The following is a 23,291-nucleotide window of genomic DNA, read 5'->3' on the forward strand; positions in this document are numbered from 1 at the left end:
AATAAAAATGATTTTACACCACCGATGCAAACTAACAATAAATTTAAAATAAATTACACCACCGATGCAAAATGACAGTGAATGACAATAAATTACATAAATTACAATAAATTACAACAAGACGTTGCATCAATGTGCCTTTCGTATCTTATTTTATGTCATGATGTTCATAACAAAACATATGATCAGGTCTCACTTAATATTAAGACATCAAAGCCAATCATTTAATAAATATTTGTATACAGTCTTCTTGATCACTCTGCATTCTAGATATGATGTGGAAAAGTACACTTTTCTGGCCAGCAGAGAGCGATGTTGTTCTCTAAGAACCAAAAACCTAAATCCAATAACCCAAAGTTATCAGAGTATAAAATCCCGTCTGACGTAACAGAAGAGACAAACTCTTCGACCACAGCACAAAGCTCTGATGTCCATCTGTTACTTCATTAGATTTACATCTTTATTTATTTTATTCCAGCCCCCCCCCCCAGGCCTGCTGATGAGGCAGCGCAAAACAAAATCCACCTATTATCAACAACATGTCACGGCACCCGGGGGTGTCACACGGGCACGGTGAGGTTAATTACTGCCCTGAGTCATCCAGAGATAGTAAATAAATAGATTACTTCTCTCTACTGTGCTGCTGCCTGTTTCTGCAGCCGCAGCGCGTGATCGCTTTACATCTGCCGCCTCCATTCAGTATTCACACGGGGCCCACAAGAGACCAAGCAGGCGGCGGGGGGGGGGGGGGGGGGGGGGGGGGGCAGTAAAAAGAGCAGCCGTGAAGTAAATCAACTTCACATACTTCTCAGGAACACATGGTGACAGCGAAGCGGGCCTTTGCTTGTTTGGACTTGATGGGAAACGTGATGTCACATTATTATTTTGAATGTCATTTCTTGACGAGATGTAAAGATGATGTTGACAAGTCAGCACAAAAAAACAAAATAAAATACAATCAAATACAATCTCTCAATCCAACTCTTCCACCTCCACCGGGCTCTCAGGCAGACTTTCTTCTGCACAAGCTGCACATCTTTCTGTTCGACACCTCTCGGTTTGTTTTTGCAGGACCAGCAGTTTGCAGTCGGTCTACATTCGGCTGCTTGGCTTGTGTTTTCTGCTGCTTGCTTTTGTGTCTGGGCACCATCACTCACATCATCCTGTTAGCGTGGGAGGCTCTTCCTTTCCCATGTCAGACATGTTCTCACACACACACACACACAGACGACACTGGGACTACTAAAGCAAGCGTTTAAGCCTCTTATGATAAACACTGACGTATAATAACAGCCAGTCGGCCCGCCGATTGATTGTGTCACCTGAGAAATAAAACTGTGATGGAGGACTCCAGATCTCCTTTAAAGGCTGCGACCTTTCAAAAATACTGGCGCTGCAACTGTGCTTGAAATAAACAGTGTCTTGCAGCTGGTAAAGGCCCATCAGCTGTACTGGTAGTCAACTGGGATTCTGTTCTCCAAGCTCTACGTAGGTCCTACTGAACAAATACGTCAGAGACCACGACCAGGTCTAGCGATGTAGCCACTCAGGAGGGAGTCTGTTATAACGCCACAGGAATATGAGCAACAAAGTGCAAAAGACCGACATCAAGTGGGCGTCTGCAAAAGCCATTCCACTTCCCACTGAACTGATTAGAATGCTGCAGAGGCCCGAGATCTCAGTCGTCACACGGAGAGCAATCAGCAAAAAATGATCCGAAAAGCCGAGTCTCCATCAAATGCTAATTTAGGATGATTCATTTAAAGTTGACTCACGTGGTTTTCTCAGAAAAAGGGGGAAAGACGTGCCCTGATTCAATCGGTCAGACACTTTTTACTTTTACTAAACTTAAAGCTAAACATCTCAACTGAGCTCCACGTGTAGATTTGAACACTTGACTGGAAAAAATGACATTTTGGGCGTATATTTCAAAGTAGGAATCGGGCCCTATTCTTTTTTTTCCTCTCACTAAATGTCAATTACTTAATAAACGTGAATGAACAAAGACATTTCTGCACAGGTTTCTCTCTACGACAAGCCATGGCCAATCCGTTGTAGCGTAAGGCATGTTTTTTATGAAGCAGAAGATCACTGAAATGATGAGGAATGATCTGTTTCGGTTTTATCACTTCGAGCTGGGGTTCCACACATCAACAATCCCGAAGTGGAAGAGAACTTTGAGCCGCGCTGCTCCTTGGTGAGTTTCATACGCTGCGAGTGTTTTCTCACATTTACTGGTAGAGCTCAGACAGTTTCATTCAGAGCTGCCAGCAATAGTAAAGCCAACTTGAAATTGCTCATCTTGAGGGAGTCCCTCTGTATATGACTGGTATGGGGGGGCTCCCTAGTCAAAATATAGATCTGAGTCCTCTCATGTTCGACATCCACCATCTCACCAACCTCTGCTCTAGGCTGGCCTCATGAGTGGATTGATGAATTATTGGATTGCTCATCGGAAGGCTCAGGAACAAGCCACATTGTTGCAATACAAAATGTTCCCCGATGAATTATTCTAGGAAGAAACTCAATCTCGCAGCAGACCACTGAGCTCAGGTATTCACGGGTCTCAGAGAACGCACATAGAAAAGATTTGCATGATGCAAAACTGGCAGATGGACGTTCACTCTGATTAACATATCTACTGTCAAAATGGAAAATGTGTAATCGGCGCTCTGTGATCATACATCCAGGCTTAGAAAACATTAGTCTGGCAGGGCAGCTTAAGCAAATGAGTCTGAGACTGATCCTTGAGTCCAGCGAACGGACGACATGCCACGATGGAAAGCATTTGTGCAAAGGGAACAGATTTGGGTTTGACTTTAGGAGGGTATGTCAAAGCACACAGTTTCCACTTTGGTGCAGCCGCGTAGCGACACGCACACACATCTTCAGCAAAGCCGAAGTATGAGAAGAAGAAGAAGAAGAAGAAAAAATCACTCACACGCACTGGAAATAGATGATCAGTTGATGGTTGTTCTTCATTCTACCGGATCTGTCTGTTAAAGCTCTCTCTGCTCTACGAGCCTCGTCTGTTTCATTGTAACGACATGCATGAGCGAGTGGGTGCACGCAGAAACCCGGAGAACCTCGTTCATAGGTCAACATTTCTCAGAACCATTGGTGGATTTCCCGTTTGATCTGACCGTAAGTGATTCATAAGCCAGTTTGAGAGTGTGAAGCTGATTTTAAAGGCCAAATCAAGATATTTAAAAAAGGATCTATAACTTACAGAGAAAATAGCAAACCCTTCCACGAAGGACGACATCAGATAATACTTTATATTTTTGCTTAAAAGTAGTTTTTGCTGTCCTTTAAAGAAATGCTTAAAAACCTCGGGCATGCCATCTTAAGAACATGAACATAACATGACTCAACAAACCCAAAAGAAATATGTCGTGTTTATACACACTCGATTACACACATTTCACCAGTTCTGTATTCTCAGATGGGAGGGAAACTCTAGTTTACCACATTTTGTCAGGCGTTCCCTTGAGAAACGTGGTGACTAGCATTCTTTTTCCAGCCCAAGACTGGCGTTCAAGTGCGGACATGCACAAATCAACACCCAGGACAAGCTGCAAGAGCGGCAACAACGCAACACACAACACAACACACAACACACAACACACAACACAAAGTCAAACATAATCATAATTAATAATGCAATTTCAGCTACAGGAGACGAGTTCATAAGTTGCTCTTATCCACACTGAGGGATGTGTATTCCTCTCCTTGTCCAGTCTTCTGGAAAAAGGCAGCATTGCACCCCCCCCCCCCCCCCCCACAGCCTCTGCATTACATTCTTAGACCTTAATTGTATGGAAAGATGACACACAAAGTCCGTTTCCACTTGTTTCAGGGGAAAAGACCAGTAAATGCTCAACACGGTACGAGAAGCAGCTAGATTTGATGGAAACTTGTTTTCCTTTTTTCCTTACCCAGTTGTTTTTCTTGCCACTGAATCAAGAGTCCAGTGTTATTACAGTGTTATTACTGTGTCATAGTCAGTGACCGCTAGCATGAAGCCTCTGACTAATACAATCCCTTACACACATAGGCATGAGCACACAAGCATAAAACATGTTGGGTCTTTTCCCCATACGGCTACTAACAGTTACAGGAAGTTAATACAGATACAGATTTTAATGGGGGGGGGAGGGGGTAACTACAGGATGTGGCCACGCCTTAAACGTTCATACAGAACGGGTGTTGAACCTCTCACATAAAAAAATGGGGAATACAGTAAATAAGTAAAATTTTCACAATGTTGCTTTTAGAGAATATTGTTGCCGTGCAACCAACAGTAAGCTTGCTGTCTGTATAACTAGGTATTACAAAAGCCTATGCATATTAAATATTGCGTTTCACACCATTTTAATATTCCTGTTTTTTAAATATTTGACCAAGATGAATATCACAGTAACTACTACAACTTTTTGCCAATATTGACACACTAAAATATACAATGCATTCTGTAATGATCATCCATACTTTGTGAAACCAATGACATTTCAGACTGAATATCTCGACTCAGTGACCCTGCAGTGGGTTTGAATCCTGAGCTTGTCCGTCCATCTGTCTTTCAGTCCTGCTTTGCACACGTGCACACACACACACACAACGACAGAGCACTTGCACCTCCACTACATCAAACACACAAACACACATTCAAGCAAGCTCTGGTGCGTGTCACAAGGGCCATCTGCCTTCTAACCGGGGCAGTGTTCAACACAGTCACATTCACATCTCCCCTCGTGCCCCAGTCCTGTGTCTGTGATGTCCCATGAATGACAGCCGTAATAAAGGTTCGGTCTCAGCATTCTACAGGTCAGAAATATGTTTCAAGGTATGTTCTGAAAGTATTACTAAATTGTATATTCTTATCATGAAAAACAGAACAGTAGGAAATATGTAAGGTGTAGATGGAATGAAAAATCAGAAGGTAAAGGTGATAAATTCATTCACATAATTCTATTTCCTCTCCCAATGAAGAATACATTTGTGCCATGATTATTAGGTAACTTTCATTATTTGCAAATGCTGGTTGAAACCCATGTAGTGGACCTGAGTAAACAAACAAAACCAGTCCTCTTTTCAATGTGAATATATTTGTAAGTAATATTATAGTAATATTTAATACTTCTGATAAAAAGTGGCAATGCTTGTTTACTTGTTGAGCTCGTCATCTCTGTCCTCTAAGGCAAGCCATCGGTAACGACAGATGAAGACACATTGGACGGTCTTGTGCATGAATAATATAGGATTAACATAGAGTACGTAGAAACGAGTATACATAGGAACCATTTAATAATCAAGTTCTCATATCGGTGTATTTAAATATCTGTACATAGAATATGAATGTCTGTTCAGGCTGTCTGGCTGCGAATGGAGTGTAAAACATAATTCAGAGCCGAGTGTCAGCGCTTTCACATTATTGCTTCACAACATGTCCTCCAGAACGGGGCCGGCACCGGGGCTATTTTTAACCGCAGACTCAATGGGAGAGCTTTTGTTACCTTCTAAAACGTGTCACTCACTAACTCCTCTCACGTTGTTCCGTCAGCCGGGTTCTTTGTAAGGCAGACTGTCTGCACACACGTCGTAGTTACTTTGAAGCATGGCAGCGTAAACCGCTTTCATGTGTTTACATGTATTCGCGTGTGAAACCGTAGCAGACAGTTACCTGCCGTTTAAGTGCGTGTTAGCATGCATGTGTCTGTGCATAACTCTTATGCACTAATGAACTTCAGCGCTGGTTGGCCTTATCGACAGGGGCCCCCGTGTTAATTAGGCTGACCCTTGCTAGCACACAACATCACAGCTCCCTGGCACGGCTTCACCAGGCTGTTTATTAACAGACGCCGCTAAGACTCTCGTTTGAATACGCCGCTGAGGTTAACCAAAACAGAATCGGCTCCAAATAGCAGGTAAAGAGGTCAACATTTCGGAAGAGTGTTGACACATATTTTAAGCAGAGAAATTTGAGGAAGAGAGAAACGAGCTACTAACTTTATAGTCAGCAAGTCGGCAAGTTCTCCTGAGCATGCTAGATGGGCTTTCAGAATCAGATCATAGGGGGGGGGGGGGCAGCAATACTTTTTTTTTAATAGCTCATGTTTAAAACAAAATTTGATCATATCAAACAAACCAAAGCTAAAAAAACCTGCTTTTCAATTCACCTCCTGTGGCTGCACACACATGAATATCATTCCAAATGTGTTTGAATGTGTTCAGTGACCTTTTTATTAGCCAGCAAGCTCTAAAAAAATAAATACAAAATGAAAACAATGATCTCAGTTATTTGCATTTGGAATATTGTTTTTCTCTTTTTTATATGGTTTAGTTAGAAAGGACAGGGTGAATAAGGAAAATGAGACAATGACAGCAGAACTCTGGTAAAGATGGGAAATGGTATAAACAGAAAAAACAAAAGATGCTGGATGTAGTTCACACAGCAAAGTGAAGGTAGAGGAGTATGGGTGGATAAACTTCTCTTTTTAATTGTTTTAGAATCAAATCTGAAGTGCTTCTCTATTTTTCATCAATGTCAAGTAGAGATTGATCCCTGGAAGAGAAACACAAATCATTTGTAATTACAGTGATATAAATGATGCATCTCTTACCATCATCCAGCGTGATGTCCTGCAGGCCTATGGAGCGGAACGTTGGCTCGCTCTCTTCTGGCTCCTGTTTAATGTTCAGCCTCTCCCCATCTGAGGGGAAGGGCCCCTGTGGGCTTAGAGGCCGACCCAGAGGCCCTGCTGCCACTGGAGACAGACTGGCCATGACTGGGCTTGGAGCCTGGGGAGAAGGTTGCCCGGAATTCTGCTGTTGGACAGGGCCAAGGGGGCTCCCACCAGAGGTAGGGGAGGATGAGGTGGGAGAGTGGTAGGGCATTGAGTGGAGCTGAGGTGATGAAGGCCCGGAGTGTGGAGAGGGGATCATCCGGGGAGGAGGCGCGCTGGATGGTGTAGGGCAGGAAGATGACCTTTGACTTACTGGGTGATAGCCCATAGCCCTATGGAGCTGAGAGGAATGCTGTCCCACAAGTGTGTGGCCACTGGGAGAGGTCACCTGGGTGTGATTTGGGGAGCAGTGGTAGGCTCCAAGTGTGTGGAGGTGTTTCTGGGGAGACCCAGCTATGGGATTGGTTGTTGAAGAGGAGGGCGTTGATGGTGAAGAGCAGGGAGAGGAAGAGTACATCATCCCCATACCAATTTGGTGTGAAGATGCACTGGAGTTGTGCTGAAAGGCCATTCTCTCATAACCCTGAGGAGGAATGCCGGACTGGCCATTGAAGGACAGGCTATGACTGTGACTGTGCTGCATCGGCTGATAGGAGGGCCGGGGAGGAGCAGGAAGAGGCGTAGGAACAGAACTCGAATGGAACGTCATGTGGCAGTCTGCAGGGGGGCGTTGCAAGCTGTGCCCCTGCAGGTGAGGCAGGTGCTGAAAAGATGGGGAGCCCAGGGTGGGGCAGGGGGCCTGCAAGGGTAGCAGGCCAGGTCCAGAGCCAATGGACAGGCCACGAGGGGAGGAGGACAGAAGGTTGTCCGATTGGTGGCCCTGCTCAGGAGAAGGCAGCTGGGTGCGCGCCAGACTGGCTGCATGTGCCAGGGGCATGGACATAGGGGGTACTGCAGGACGGTCCAGCTCATCTCTGTGCTCCTGTTTCACCAGGACTAGAGAGAGAGAGGTAGACACAGCAAGAGGAAGAGGGAAGTGATGAAAGGGGAAATACAGGCAACAATCTCAAGCCGATACCTCAAGACTTCAAACATCCCACCAAAAGCAGATGTTTAGACATTATTGTTCTTTATTATCAGTCCTCACTAACCGCCGCGCTTCATGGCTTTCAAGATGAACTATGTCAGCAAAACTGTTGGCCAGAACTTCAAAGCAGTGAACATATTCTCAGATATTAAAAGATTGTGAAATGGGCATACGTCCAGCTGAAAGAAGCATTTGCAAAACCGAATGACATTTTTGAAAGTAAATGGGGTCATTCCCTTTGACTGGGAAAGCTCACAGCACTGCTAGGCAAAGCTGTAGCCTACTTTCCAATCTGCTGCCTTATGACAGTGAGTTTTATTTTTATCCAGCTCTGAATCGGAGGGAGAGCATATGTCGTCAGTCCGGGTGCCATCATGTGAAATGTAGTGTGGGAAGAGAAGCTTAGTGCCCAGGGGCCCAGATCAGACCAGTAAAATAAACGAATCGTGCCCTCTTCTCACCCCATCATGCCTCTGGGATAGAGACACAAGGGTCATTCTGGCAAACCATGAAGCTGCAGAGATATCACAGGCCAGGAAAGGGTAGCAAACTCTAGATTGAAACAGCACATAATTAAGCTTGAAAAGCCCCGCTGTCTGACAATAAACAACTTCAAAATGCAAAAGCAGGAATAAATACTTTTAATTCCCATCAATGTTCTCAGAAGTCAGCCATGAGCTGGATCAGGGGATCTGCAGCACAGCGCACGGTTCACTATTTACAGGGTAACTCTGTGGTGTCCTGATTGGCTGCCTTAATCTGCCAAATGGTGAAAACAGGAACTGTTGGTGCAGAGTGGCTGTGCTTTCAAACAGAAAGAATGGGTGGGTGGAGGGACAAGGCTGCTTCGATGCATACACACACAAACACACACAATGCTGTGGTGAAACTCATAGGTTGTAGTCATGTGCTGTTATATTCTGCCCACAGTCTTTTTTTTAAATTGGCTTCAAGAGGCAAAACTACACTAAGAATATCAAACAGGTAGAAATGAACAAGGAATTAAAATATAAAGGAAACGTTCGGATCAAAAACATGAACACAGAGTTTCGTTGATGTTACAATAATGACATCGAACCATGTACCAAGGTCTACGTGCAGAAAGGTTCCCCTGACTGTAAACAACGCAGCACACGAAATGAGGTTGCCTTGGTGGTCAGACTAGACTTCATATAGAACATTTGACAGGAGTTAATATTTTAGTTTGTGGAAGAACTCATTCTAAAAAAACATTTATTTGGATAAGGAAAGAGGAATCGGGTTACTAACGCCCATACGAAGACTACCGGTATTTTACAACTGTCCCCGCTGTCAGTCAAACTTTTTCTTGTCGCCTAGAGAGGCAGGAAGCAATGTATCAAAAAGGAATGCACAGTAAATCTTGAATTCTTCACTTTCAATAAATAAATACAAGTTAAATATTCAACAACCTAAACACTGTATAAGAACAGCAAGCTTGAGTTCCCTTATCTGTTCCGCCTGTTTAGATCTAAGTTCCGTGGAAAAAAAGACAAAAACCCCAAAACGTCATGAAAAGAATTTCTCTCACCTGAAAGGTAAGTGAAGCGTTGGGACTGGCTCCTTTTCCGCTTGCCATTACAGACATAAAATTGCACCTGCACAGCCGAGCCCACAGTCTTACTGTGGTAGGGGGGGACGTCCACAACAATGCAAGACTACAAAATAAAATGTTTATGTGTGTTATTTACAGGTTTACTTTATGTCAACAAAACATAATGGCAAAAATAGATGAACAGGGACGCTGGCACCAATTCACCTAAGCTGCATGTTTACGGAGAACCTGGAGAGAACCCATGCAGACATGGGGAGAACATCCACATTTTGCACAGAAAGGAATTAAACCCGGAACCTTCTGGCTGTGGGGCAACAGCGCTAACCACTGCGCCACCGTGCAGACACTTTTTTTTTTTAGAGCGTATTTTAAATAAAAGAAAGAAAAAAGAAAGGATAGAGGGTCGGATAAAAACATATATTACAATCAATAAATGAACGTGTACTTACTACTTGAGACTTATCGCGGAGTATTTTTGCCTCAACTTCCCACTGTGGTCGCCCATCTAGAAGGAATGATTTAGAAATAAATATTATGCAACTAAATGTTTCTGAAAAGCCTCATCCTAAATAGTGAGCTAATACTTTCATTATTTCAGCCACTCCTTGTTTTTACATTAAATATGATTGAGACCACCAAATTTGAAGTTCTATTTTAAATGCAAACAGGAGTGTGTAGGTATTTGAAAGGCAAAATAATGGCTTTTACTAAAGACTGCGTGTGCTCTGCACCTGCGTGGCCTCTTCCCCAAAACCCAAAAGATCCCCACAAATACCACTGTCAGACATCTGCAACATGTCTGCAGAGAGGCCTGGCCTAAATATAGATTTTAAAAAGTAAACACTCAACTGGAAGACTTGTAATATTTGAGATATTTAGCTTCCTCTCAAAATCCAGCTGACACTGTACCTTATAAATGGACGACTCAACTATTGTGATTTCACGCTAGCATTATTTCTCAGAATCCATTCATGCATTAGCCAATCATAAACCTAAAGAGGTGCTCACTATTGTGAAAGAAGAGCTTAAATATTCTGCGTGGAGTGCGTTCTCTCAATGTGCAAATGACCTTCAGCGTCTTTGCAGCTGACAGACGTGCGTTATATTACAGCACAGCTTGTTGACATTCAACAGGCCGGATCCAGGGCCCCACATGCTCCGTCAAACGACACGCACCAGCAGGAACCTCACACCACACTAACTCAGTGACATGGAGCATCTAAATAGCAAGACATACTTCTGTCGACCTGAAATGTTTGAAGTCTTTTATTGTTTTCTCCCCTCAACTATTTGTTGACTAAATAAAGCTTAAAATAACTTAAAATAAAGAAATAACAAGTTCATTTACAGAGAGACTTTCTTTCTTTCCACTCTTCTTTGTGCAATTGTTTTAATTCGGCCAGATTGTGGCGTCTTCGAGCATGAACCGCTTCTTTAAGGTTATTCCACAGTATCTAATTCAGACTTGAGTCTGGAGATTGGGATCATTGTCCTGCTGGACAACCCAAGTGCTCTTGAGCTTCGGGTCATGAACTGATGGACAGATACTGTCTGTCCCTCAGGATTTTCTGGACTGTCACACTTCCATCATCGTGTTTAACGGCAGGGTCAATCACAGCTAATTCATGATTTCATGTTTTGTTTGTTTTTATTTATTTGTTTGATGATCTGAAACATACAAGTGCTAAGAATTAAGAATATATCAGGAAGGGGGGGGAAACATGAATCAACTTGTTAGAGGCATTTGTCTGCTTTGAATATAAATCCATTCATAGTATGTGCATAGTATTCCTTAATCTTTGCATGTTAGCACCAATAGGCTGGCCGCTCCTTTTCCTCATGAATCTTCCGTCGTCCTTCAATTAAGAGAGATGGAAAAATATCGGCCACCGTTTCTCTTTGTTTTCTTCCATTCCTATACTTATTTCAATCAGTGCCTTTCTGCTCTAAAGCAGGTGGATTAGTCAGGATGAGAGGGATCATTTGCAAAGGCTAAATCACCCCCCCTCCCACCGGCATGAAAAAATATGTGCGTGCGCACACACACACACATACACACACTTCCATCTGCTCCCTTCATGCACCCTGGGGCCTCAATTTTCCTCCCTAACAAAATACAATTCCCTCTGGCTTCTACTACTTGACCATCGCTGACTTGTTTCAACCGCGCTGCTTTTTGCTGCCATGCTTCACCTGACATTCCTTAAAGATCGAAGGACATTCCAAAATCTCAGAGAATGTCTCTCACTAATGCAACCGCACTCAACCCTGCCATGTGTCAACTTGCTGCTGCACATCACAATGGCAGCCTGGGCAGGCAGAAACCGGCTCAATGAATGTTATTCACTTAAACTTTCCATCTGAGGGAACGCCTACACGTGCTTCATAATGGAACGGTGTACAAAAGAGAAAACGGATGAGACACAACAAACTGAGGGATTAAAAAAAGGTATAGTGGAAAAACCTCGGGAGCTTATCCAAGTCATCTCTTCAGCCATGGCATCAGTTAAACAGATGTAAACAACCTTTAAAGTAATAAATACTTCTTTGCTACTCTACAATAATCACCTCTATAACCTGCTCTCTTCACATATCTGGTAAAAGCAAAAGCACTCAATAGAAGTCCATCCAGCAGTGACCGTGGTTCTACACCGGCTTTCCAACTAAAAGCAATAATTGCTCATTCAGAATGTGCCATTTTGACTTTATGTGCTAATAAGTGTGGGGGAACGAAATCATAAATATTCAAGATTATTATTCAATATTCAAGGCTACGCATAAAATGATGCGTAGTACAGGCTATAGATGTAGCTGCAAATATACATCTACATGTAAACCGGTAGATGTATTATGAGGTCAGTAGTTGTAACCAGTAGTTTTTCCACCTTTCAGTAAAGAGACTGGTCTTTTGGTCATCATTCATTATTTAGTCATTCATTCCTGGACATGCACTTTCCTCACAAATGTTTAAACGTTCCAGGTCATGTGTCATATATATGCATTTCTTGTGACTTAACGGACTTCTTTTTTTTATTTTTAAGCAAAAAAGGAAGAAATCATGCAGAGGAAGCACCGCCTCTGTTTAAGGCTCTCTTTAGGAGTTTGCGTCATTCTGCTTGATATGTGCCTTCTTTCTGAGTGAACATGGACAAATGGACCTGACTTTGCATTTTTCTGAGGACAATTCATGCTTACATTACATTAACGATGAATTACATTAAATAAGATGAAGTTGATGGTTCAAATATATGTTGATTTCAATACTTTTGGTAAACTGATACAATACAAGACTCATCAGTACATTTACAAAAGCTTGTTTGCTTTTTACAAGCAAATAGCAAAACCGGCAAACAGACCACATACAGTCAATGACGTGAACATTTTATTCAAATGCCCCCTCCGGTCTCAGACAAGCACGAAACAACTTTTTTCTTGCAAGCCGTTCCGGCAGCAGTGGTTCGGATCTAAGACGCTGTGCGGGGGGCGTAACACATACCAGCGCCTTTTTCCAGGAAGATGACCTTGGACTCTGGGAAGAAGTTGGAGCCAGTGATGGCCATTTCTTCTCCCCCGCTGACCAGGCAGCTGGTTGGGCTGGCTTTCTCAACCTGGGGCAGCTCTTGGGCTGAACGCTGGGCTGGAAGAGAAGCAAGTTGGTTGAGGACAAAAGAGGATGCTTATTTGCTGCGCTGTCACACTGCAGTCAATTTTCTGTTAAGTTTGTGGTACTTCAATGTACACAGATGAATTACCAGTAACATCTAATCACGCAGTTCAAAACACAAAACTCTGACAAAGAAGGATGGCTTTAAAGAAGACTACAGATTTCTATCAGTACCTTAAAACAGTATAATCAAAAGACGTAATTTAAAAATAAATAAATATAGATATAGATATATATATAGAGAGAGAGTTTGCATTTTTAACAATTTGAATACTCTGCATGGGTTTTTCTTCTGAATGAGTATGTTTGGGTGAGACACTCAAGGCTAAGGGACACTCACAGCATTCCACGGGAATAGAGGCAGCTTGTAGTGAAAGCACCTTCCCATTGGGTTGTGGGATGTGCACTCTGAACACCACACGGACCCGCGTGTTCTTTCTTCCTATGTCCGTTTCCCCCTTCCGGAGCTCAATGTCTGAGTTTCGCAGCTTAAGGATGCCAGCGCAGTCGATGCTGGAAAGTAGAGGGAAAAATTGTTCACCCCGTGCCGCACCGACGGGCTAGCAATCATGCGTGACATATATAAGTAGTGGAGGCCTGGGAATACTAAAAACAACTATAAGCACATCGGGGGGGGTGGCAATAAAAGGTGAATTAAGTGGCTCTGATTTATTACAGCTGTACATAAGGACATGCCTGCAATGTAAATAAAACCAGACAACACATACATATGATCATTCAAGTACGGTAATGCAGGATCACATAAACGTCTCTGCTGCATAGGAAACCGTCAAATGTTGCTTCCCCACACAATTCTCCTGTTTAAATGAAGAAAATCCATCAACTCCGTTAAAACCCCCGTACGATCAAAAATGTTGTTATTCTGTTATTGGACAAGGCTTCCGTCACGGAGCTAAGCTCATTACTGAGTAATGGAACCCTGCGGTGCTTCTGACACCTACCTGGCTGACATGTTGTTTTCAGGCAAGAGAGGAATTTCTAGAACTTTGGTGCTGGAAAGTACAATTTCTTGGCTGGTTGTTGCTACGGTTTTCCCGGTGATCCTGTGCACCTGGTAGAAGGCATGCGGCCTCAAGTAACGGTCGTCTGCCGTTCCAATGAACATCTGTAGGTTGACAGGCTTCTCGTTGTAGCCAAAGAGCTAAGACATGACAGACGGAGACAGAGAGAGAGAGAGAGAGAGAGAGACAGGGAGGATAAAACATGAAATTTCTTGGAGTCCAGATGAGAGGTGTGAACCAAGGAATACTCCAGTCATTCCCTTGGCCTTCAGAGGGCCACCTTTTTAGGAGGGAATCTAAATGTCAGGTCGAGGGTGTTGCATTATTTCTGGCAGGGCCGCTGGAGATTCATCTGTCACTTTGGACTACAACCAATTTGACACATGTTGTCTACTAGTAGTCTCACGCAAGCCTACCCTTTTACAGGATTCTGTGCAGGACAATGCAAGGACATGTCACCTCCAACGTCCCTAGCAATCTGTACAGACCAGTCTTTTCAACCGAAAGAAAATGGAATAGTACTTGAGATCTGATGTGAAAACAAAACCAACCCCTGGATTGAGCCTAAATCCAAATTATAATCACCAAAGCAGCACAGCAATATATTCGTGCACTTTTATTAATTTGTCCATTTAACTTTAGATGTCATATTTCATGCTATTACACGACCAAATTATTTTGCCTTAAAATTACCTTCCGTGTAAAAGATCAAAGGAATGCCCGGTAAACAAAAAAGGACTCTTTATTCAAAATTACACAATTGATCAAATTTGAGGTAAACATGCCAGAAGGCAGTGCAACGAGATGGAGCGGCCGCACCAGTTTATGATACTGGTGCGTATTTAAATGCTTGTTGTTAGCGTACTACAACCGCTGGAGTCCAAACCCAAACCTTTTCCCCGTGATGTGACTGCATGAAAATTTCCCAGACAGTCATCCAAAAATGGTCGATGGTTAACATCATTCTGTGTAGCTTGGAGCCCCCCCGTGACGACTCAGAGAGGTTGCATAATCATCTTGGAGGTCTCCTATACTATGGCTAATAGTGTAAAAAAGAACCAGTGGTTTGTGTGTGCCAACCTGGCTGTTCAACACCGAGACTCCACAAACCCCGCCTCAGCAGTGGAGCCCCGGCACATTGGTCGAGATGCTCAGTGAAAGAAAAGTGTTGCATGTCAGGCAGAAAGTGGGGAGCAGGACATAGTGTCCTCAGAGGGACAGAACAAACAAAGGTCACACAGTCACACGACTGTTGTAATGTTGTACTTGGCAGACTGCATGGCGGCGAGATGGCACACACCCGCTGCAATCCCCCACCCCACACACACACACACACACTCCCAAAGTTCTGTCCCACACCTCCAGCTCAGAGGGACGGCAGCCCATTGAGAAGAACTAGGCCATTCATTGCCGTTTCACCCCAGGATCTGCCAATTTCAACCCCACCACAGCTTGGCTACTGGCCATTTCCTGCCTAGCGGGTTTGCCGCGCACCGTTGTGCCAATGTTTCTCCAAAATTGTAGTGGGTGGAAGCAAAGAGGTGACTTGGGTTGAGATATTTCCACTGCTTTCGTTAAAACCAGCTTAAACTAGAATTGCCACGGCGTGGTTTGTATTGTAGCAGCAGTTTGTATGTCTTTGCACATGTAAACCATCACAATGGACGTACACGGCTGTCCAGACAAAAGTAACAAAACTAGGTTAGTGATGAAGAGCTTGCATGCCAACTACCTCGACTTCATGCTGGAATCACTGAATGCGACGCGCAAAATGTATTTGGAAGGAAGTTACACCAAGAACCCCGCTGAGGCCCAATTGCCAGTAAAAAGGTTTATCTTGGAAAACCACATTAGATCTTAAGAGCCACATGAAAGTCCAAGTCTTGCTAGTAATAGGGCGAACAGATAATTATGCACCCCAGTCTGCATGGATCCAATGATTATAAATGACACCATTATTCTGGATTTAACGGGACATTTAGTCAAAGGAATCAACAGCCTTGTGGCTTGAGTCGCTTGTTTTATTATCATGTCTGCACACTGTGGAAGTGAGTTCAGACACACAGCACATTTACACGTGTGTCCATGTCTATAAATCAGTGGCTGTTTATTTGTCACACCATGTGTGTTCCAGACAGCATAAAATGTGTGAACAGTGTCTGGAGAAATGTATCTGTGAGAGTACAGCGTAGAAGATGAAGAGAAAAAGTAGAAAAGCAGCAGTTCGCCAAGATTTATTTGATCTGTTTAACGCAACACTGCAAAAAGTTACTGAGAAACAAAATAGTGCCTTGTTTTTTTTGTTTATTTCTCCTCCCTTTTATGCCATTTAAATACCGTACCTTTGCTCCCTGCCTCTGGCTCTTCTTCTCTATTTTCTGTCTCTGCACATGGGGAATTTGTTGTAAAGCCAGTGTTGGCAAACACACACACACACAGACCAGGAGCTCTTTCCAATCAACGAATCAACAAGAGAAAGCTTATTAGGGAGTCAGAAAGAAAGCGTTTACTTCAGTCAGTTGACACCGAGTCGAACTCTGAATCAAGCTGTATCCTTTGTTTCGCTGAGAGACACTCGGCAGCCGAAATAACACAGTGTGCCATGCGATCAGCATTCTAACACTATGTTGTACATCTAGCAATGATCCCACAAACTCCTCAAACAGTGGTCCAAGCGCACTGCCGGAACCCCATTGGCACCTTCAGTCAAAGCACCGGCTGCAAACAGGCGCATGTAAACAAACGCACATGGATAAATATGGGTCGGAGGTGGCGTCTCAACAGTGAAATGCAGACAACACACACTATTGGTGTGTCCCACATTCCACAAATCTGTGCTTGAGTGAGAAATACCACAGGAGGGTGTTCTTTGCACCTTTAGCTGCCCACGTTGTTGCCTGTCCAGAGTCCAGCCGGACAGAAAACGGCCCAATGGAGAAACCTTCATGAACCACACTGACATTAAAACCAGTCACATGTCGTCCCTGGGCCTGTGCTTGTGAAGCCTAACTTAGAACTGCTGCTCCCGACTGTGGCTCGAGTCTAGGATGAACTCTCTCCCTTAAAATAAAACGGCTGGATATGGTTACGTATCCAGCCCCCACTAAATAAAGTCTGAACTTATTTTTGGCCTTCATCTGTTCCCCTGATCCGGTAATAAGGCTAGCAAGCTGAGGGGAAAACCAGCTCGTATCGGTGCGTGCATAAATACGCTGCCGGTCACCCAGGCTCCAAAGCGGGTAAAATATAGGATAAATGACAGCGTCAAAGAAGGACAGGTTTTAGAGCTAATGCAGCCTCTTGGAGCTTTGATATGATGAGGAATTATATGTAGCAAACGTCATTTCATTAATTAATTAGTTTATATATACACACACAGGTATATATATATATTCCTCTCGCTCATTTTATTATCCCACCTTCTTCTTTTTTATCTCTTTCCTCATATTTTCTCTCTGTCACTCCTTCCCGGCGCTGTCCTCGCCTCTCACCTACATCAGCTGCAGCGCCCTGCCGTAACGCGACACTTTCTCACAGCGAGCGAGCGCCCTGACTCTGCCAAGTTGTTTCCCTGTGTTGCTCCACTGTTGCCATAGTGAGGCTGTGTGTGTGTGTGTGTGTGCACATGTGTAAGCGAGCAGCTACATAAACTATTGGTGTAAACTACAGCCCTTCAGTTTGTGCTGGAAAGGCTAGAGGTAGAGTTAGCGTTAGTCAAGGCCACTTTATATGACGGTGACTTTGCCGCCGTGGCACCGCGACCTGGGATCTATGGACACACGTACACACAGAGCGCTCACGCAGCTTTCCTGTTTGCCCAGCACACGAGGGAGAGCACAGAGAGCCAGGGGGCTGGTTGACTGTTTGTTTAAACAAGGTCGATACATGCACGCACACACTGTGACACACACAAGCGCGTTTACTGTATACTGCATGAGGGCTGTATATGGCCTTGCTAGACTGGTACAAACTCATCCCAATTGTATCCTCCCCCACCCTCTCTCTCTCTCTCCCCCACTCTGAGCTCACATGAACACACACACACACACACACACACACACACACTTTTGCTTCACTCACCCATCTCTCGGGGACTGTTTCCTTGCTGTGAGCTTTGCCTGATTACAAAATATGAACGGCAAGCTTTCGGAAGGTTTACAACGAATGCAGTCGTAGGGCAAAGCAGAACAAACCCATCGGGTCCGCACAGAGCCACCGCATTGTTGTCTGTTTACTGACCCATTACGACGGCCAGTCTATAGTAAAATCACTAGACTCACATGGACAGTACCGCCCAGAGGAAATCAAAAGCAAGACGGCAAGAAACAGAAGAGAAAGCAAATATGAGGAAGAGAGAGAGGGCAGAACGAGAGAAGGCGTTCAAGTCTGAAAATACAAAATATTGCGACAGAAAGATCAGAGCCGTGCATTCAAGCATTAGAGCTTAAATTAGTATTATTATTTTAACGCTGGTGTAAATATAAAATAAGGCTGGTTTGGACAGTTTCTGTCATATTGTTTTTCAAATTTATGACACCATGTCTTCATTTACATTTATTAATTGTCAAAACAAGTTTAAAAGTGGACTGTGCTATTTTGTCCAACTGTTTTTTGTTGTTGTCAAAGTTGTAATAAAGCACAGTCCTACGCAGTATTTATGTGACTATATCATTTTGTGCTGTGTGGGCTTGCCTTTATCCAAAACATCAGGTAATACCAGAGGGGCTCCTTAAAGCGGTGTGGGTGCAGCAGCACTCAATTAAGCTGGTTAAATGCACAGAAGGATACCTAAGGCAGCCGGAGAGGCTTTGGGCTTAAATGTCTCCTAGCAACAGGTGCACCAAATATGGTCTGCAGCGAGGCCCAGAGGAATGGCTTAAACAGCCAATCAGCCAAGCATGGACAAAGTCATGCTGCTACAGTGATTTATTTTTTAAACCACCAAGTGGTCACGGCTATTGTAAATAACTAAGACCCGTATGGATCTTAGTTATTTTCAAATAATCAAAAAGGAAGATTTTAATATTTGAATTGTTATACGTGCTGTCAGTGAATAAAACATTCACTAATTTCAACTTGCCATGCAGACGAGGCGAAGATGTAGTCTGTTCTGTTAAAAATGTCCAAATGTATGCGTTCAGATTCAGTGGCAGACAAAGTTCATTCGCATATTCTAACAGCAGAGCCTTTCTCCCTTGAGAAAATAAGTGTTATTCACACTTGTTTCACAGTGCGCAAAAAACACACCATGCGCACGTCTGTGTGCGTGTGTGTTTCTGTCAAAACAATAATGACATCACAGGGTGAATAAACACCCTTTCGATATGGTACTATTTTGCAGTGTCTGTTGAAAAAAGACAAAAAGGCTCAACAGTAAAGGGCTGGTGTTTGGTACACAAACACTGGCTGTTAGACCTGCTGGGCAAGTGCTGAGGCACCATTGTATTTTTATAGACCACACTCAAAAATATTTGTGTAAATTAATCCTAGAATCATTGAGAAGTATTCCTAAAATAAGAGTAACCAGTTACTCTTGCTTGTTTTTAAGCAGATATCAGTGCATGGAGCCTTTGCTTAATTACATTAAAAAAGGGGCGTAACATGTTTCAAAGAACATGTGACAAAATACACAAACTGTAATCAATAGCTTCAACAAGGAAAGTGCAATAACCAAATGATTCCCTCTGGGAAAGGGGAACGAGGACGGGCACGGCAAACACTTGCTTGAAAACATTTGACAGATAAATTATGCATTGTCACATATGGTACGATAGAATCTTGCTCTAACCGAGACTGAAATGGTTAATTATTGGCCTGGAAGGAGCCTGCATGACTGAAAGTACGAGGACAGGGGCTGTTTCTAAAGCAACAAACAGTAGTAATTTGGGCTTCGCTGTAGGAAATGCTGTATCCACAGCTGTTTGATTGAATTTATTTAAATTTTTTGGCTGCATATTGTGCATAATTATCTAATGGACAACTAGTGTCCCACCTGTCGTCCCAGGGAATGACAACATCTGTTATTCATAATAACAAAAGTATTAATAACTGCAATTACAATTAAGGATCTTGTATGTTTTCTTTTTTGGGCTTTTGCTATGAACCTCCTTGTAAGCCTGAAGTTAAGGCTGACTGTATTAAATAACATTTTCAAGAACCTTTAGTCTGACTTATTTTCCATGAGGAGTGTCACGATAGTGCGCTTCAGATATTGCTGTAGATAACACCAAAATTACGACAAGCTCAATGTCAAGAAGTCAGAATTTGCATTTAACCTCTTATTATTTATGCAAAATGCCTTGATATAAAATTTGGAAAACAAATAGGACTGCATTTCTAAAAAGACGCCAGTGTGCAAAATAAAAGATTGAAAGGTCAACAGAGCAGTTGGCGAGGCGTTGCAATCCTATTTGGGCTGATTGGACCAAACTGCTGACTGAAATCTGCCATTGTTGGGTTCCACAACGATGGTCCTGGTTCAGCTCCAAGGCGCTACCTTCGTCATACACACAAAGGAAGCTTGTCACTGTTTCTTGAAATATTCATGGCGCTGAAACCTTCCGCTCTTGCGCTCTCTGTCTCACTACCCTCCCAGAGAAACGCAGGCATAGCTCTATGATACCTCATCTCCCACAGGTGCTATCAAATGACAGACCAGCTGACTGGTCTACGGTGACAGCGTTCCTGCCTGTCTGCTTATCCTCCTGCCTTGTTGTGAGATGAGATCCAAACATCAGCCCTCGTGAAAGCTTGTTAAAACAGTGGCTGCATTGGGAGAGATCCAAATGGCAATACACAAATCCATCTGTGTAAAATAAAACCTTAACCCTTAAAACACATGGCGACCATTAGTCAGGAACAAACCGATCCATAACTGTCAAGTTGACTCAAATTGCAAGAAAAGGTCATAGGTTCATACGGGCTGGATCAATCGGTACAAAAGCCCATTCCTCGTAGAAACCCACAAAACGAAAACCCATTAGTCTGTCCTCCACCCTGACTTTCACGCTCTCTGGCAGCCGAACACGTGAGTGTTTGGGAGACAGGATGAGAAACAGGAAGGGACAGGATGCATGCTTTGATGAAGTTACTTGTTTGCTGTTGTTCAACAATAAAGAGCATCTGTTTATTTAGCCCAGATCTATAGTGGCCCAGGCAGGGTAGAGAGAGAAAGGACAAAGAACCGCTCCGCTGCTGCCAACAGGATCAGCACCTTGGAAAGCACCGTAGGGCTGAGAATTGTCCCCATCATTGTCTTTGTCACCAGCACTCACAAACTATGCCAGTATGGATTAGGTTGATGGTCGCAGTGGGACCAGTATCATGCATACTTTTACTTACTTACATACTTTTTTTTTTTAGTTTGTCCTGATTCCATTTACCTCCCTGTAGTAGAACTCTACAGAACACTCAACAAGTCATGATTGAGAGATGATTTTGCAATGGACCGAACTGCTGCACACTTCCGAGCGAAGTGATTCCTAGCAGTGCACCCCTGCACACCTTCTTATTCATACTGCTGTAATAGCTTTTTGTGTTTAAAAAAGCAACTCTCCAGGTATACAAAGTTTTATATTTCAACCACAGGTAAAATACCCGCCCTGAATATTAGAGAACAGCCTATATCTCGTGAACCCGCTGCTAAAATGTGTGTTGCTGACTAACATTTTCAAGCTCTGAGATCTGGGCTTTGCGGTTAGCTAGTGTGTGTCCATCGTCACAACACTGGCCGTACATGAGTTAAATCCTCAGGATGGTAGAAACATTACTGGATGCTTTTGCTTTGAGAATAAATCTTATCTCAAGAAGAACCGACTAATCCTTGAGCTTAGACATATTTTAAGCATAAAATCACTAAACCTTCACCTACAACCTTCTCAGCACAACTGAATGGTGCGATTTTAGGACACTACTAACAAATAAACCGCATAAAATGTCCCAGGAAACAGTAAAATAATATTACCTTGACAATTGGGTGGCCCCCAGATGATGCTTTGACAGCTCCTCGACTGCCCTCCGTCTCATAGTGTGCTCGGTGGTGGGCTTTGGGTTGAACTTCTATCTTCAAGTCATACTGGCCAAACTGGCTTGGCAGTGGCCAATCCAGAGGAGGCAGCGAAGAAGTCCTGAAGAGAGGAGAGTGAAATCATGAAACATACCGTAGTATATTGTAGAAAACATGCTTAATTAATTGTAGTTATTGCTAAATACAGTGGCACCTCGGTTCTCGAACAACTCGGTTTTCGACCAAGAAAAGACTGTGCTAATTTTTAGCTTTGTTCTCATCAGCTCTTAGACATGGATCCAAAGAAAGGCGGCAGTAATACTACTGGAAGAGAAAAGAGGAAAGTAGTGAGAACAACTGTTGAATTGAAGAAGGAAATAATCGCCAAATATGAAAATAGCGTCCCTGTCTGGGACCTTGCTGCAGTACGATATGGAGAAATCCCCCTTCCTTCTGTCCCTCCACCTCCCACCTGACACCGCAGCCAAGCCGCTATGTAAAGGATACCGAATTGGGTTAAATTCACTTTTATTGTGCTTTTGTTTTTCGTACTTTTTACACTTTTATGTTATCCGTTCTTTAGATACACGTAGTTACATATTAATAAAACTGTAGCCATATAAACGGGCATTTATCTGGTGCATAGGAACAGATTAATCTTGTTTCCATTACTTATATAGTTTCGGTATTCGGTTTACTGTTCAAAATCGGTTTTTGAACAGTATCACGGAACAAATTATGTTCGACAACCGAGGTTCCACTGTATAAATTGTATTGGCCTGACGCTTCAGGCTGAGAAAGCAGATAATCATGTCTGTGATGAGAAAAAACAACTACACAGCAGCTGAATTGTGATATTATCATAAAACTATGACATCATAAAAAGGTATTAAGGTTACTGTTGTATGACATAAGTACACAGAAAAGAAGGGTTGTGGTAAGTCCTTTGGTTCTTCAGAGTCTTCTGTGTGGATAAATGAATGCATGGTAGAATGAGAGCACATGTCAGATGGTGAGTAAGCTGCTGTCTGTGCATATGTCATAAATACTGTATATATTTGACATGTGCTGCAGGAGACTGGAATTGTGTGTTTTTCCTGTCTGCTCCTATTTTATCTATGCAGACCAAAGTCATATTTGAACAGCTGCGCTCAAAAACAAAACACTCCTCTCCAGAGAAATGAGGTCTCTCAATCCGAATGTACGCCCCGAATGTAGCCCAAAAACATTGGCATCAATCAACCATAAATATCC

At 43.2% G+C, this 23,291-nt stretch overlaps 1 protein-coding gene across 1 annotated transcript in view; it reads right to left on the reverse strand.

Annotated features, from left to right (window-relative positions):
- The window catches only part of nfatc3a (nuclear factor of activated T cells 3a), a 42,455-nt gene that overhangs the window by 3,002 nt on the left and 16,162 nt on the right, over window positions 1-23,291 (reverse strand). Inside the window, exons 3-9 of the mRNA XM_068742551.1 lie at window positions 21,996-22,158; window positions 13,973-14,172; window positions 13,351-13,523; window positions 12,843-12,983; window positions 9,796-9,851; window positions 9,323-9,449; window positions 6,624-7,682 (exon numbers count right to left, since the gene is read on the reverse strand). Of these exons, the coding sequence (XP_068598652.1) occupies window positions 6,624-7,682; window positions 9,323-9,449; window positions 9,796-9,851; window positions 12,843-12,983; window positions 13,351-13,523; window positions 13,973-14,172; window positions 21,996-22,158 (1,919 nt within the window). The remainder of the gene's footprint in view (window positions 1-6,623; window positions 7,683-9,322; window positions 9,450-9,795; window positions 9,852-12,842; window positions 12,984-13,350; window positions 13,524-13,972; window positions 14,173-21,995; window positions 22,159-23,291) is intronic.

Source organism: Brachionichthys hirsutus, chromosome 1 (genome assembly GCF_040956055.1).
Source record: "Brachionichthys hirsutus isolate HB-005 chromosome 1, CSIRO-AGI_Bhir_v1, whole genome shotgun sequence".
In the NCBI taxonomy this organism is placed as follows: Eukaryota; Metazoa; Chordata; class Actinopteri; order Lophiiformes; family Brachionichthyidae; genus Brachionichthys; species Brachionichthys hirsutus.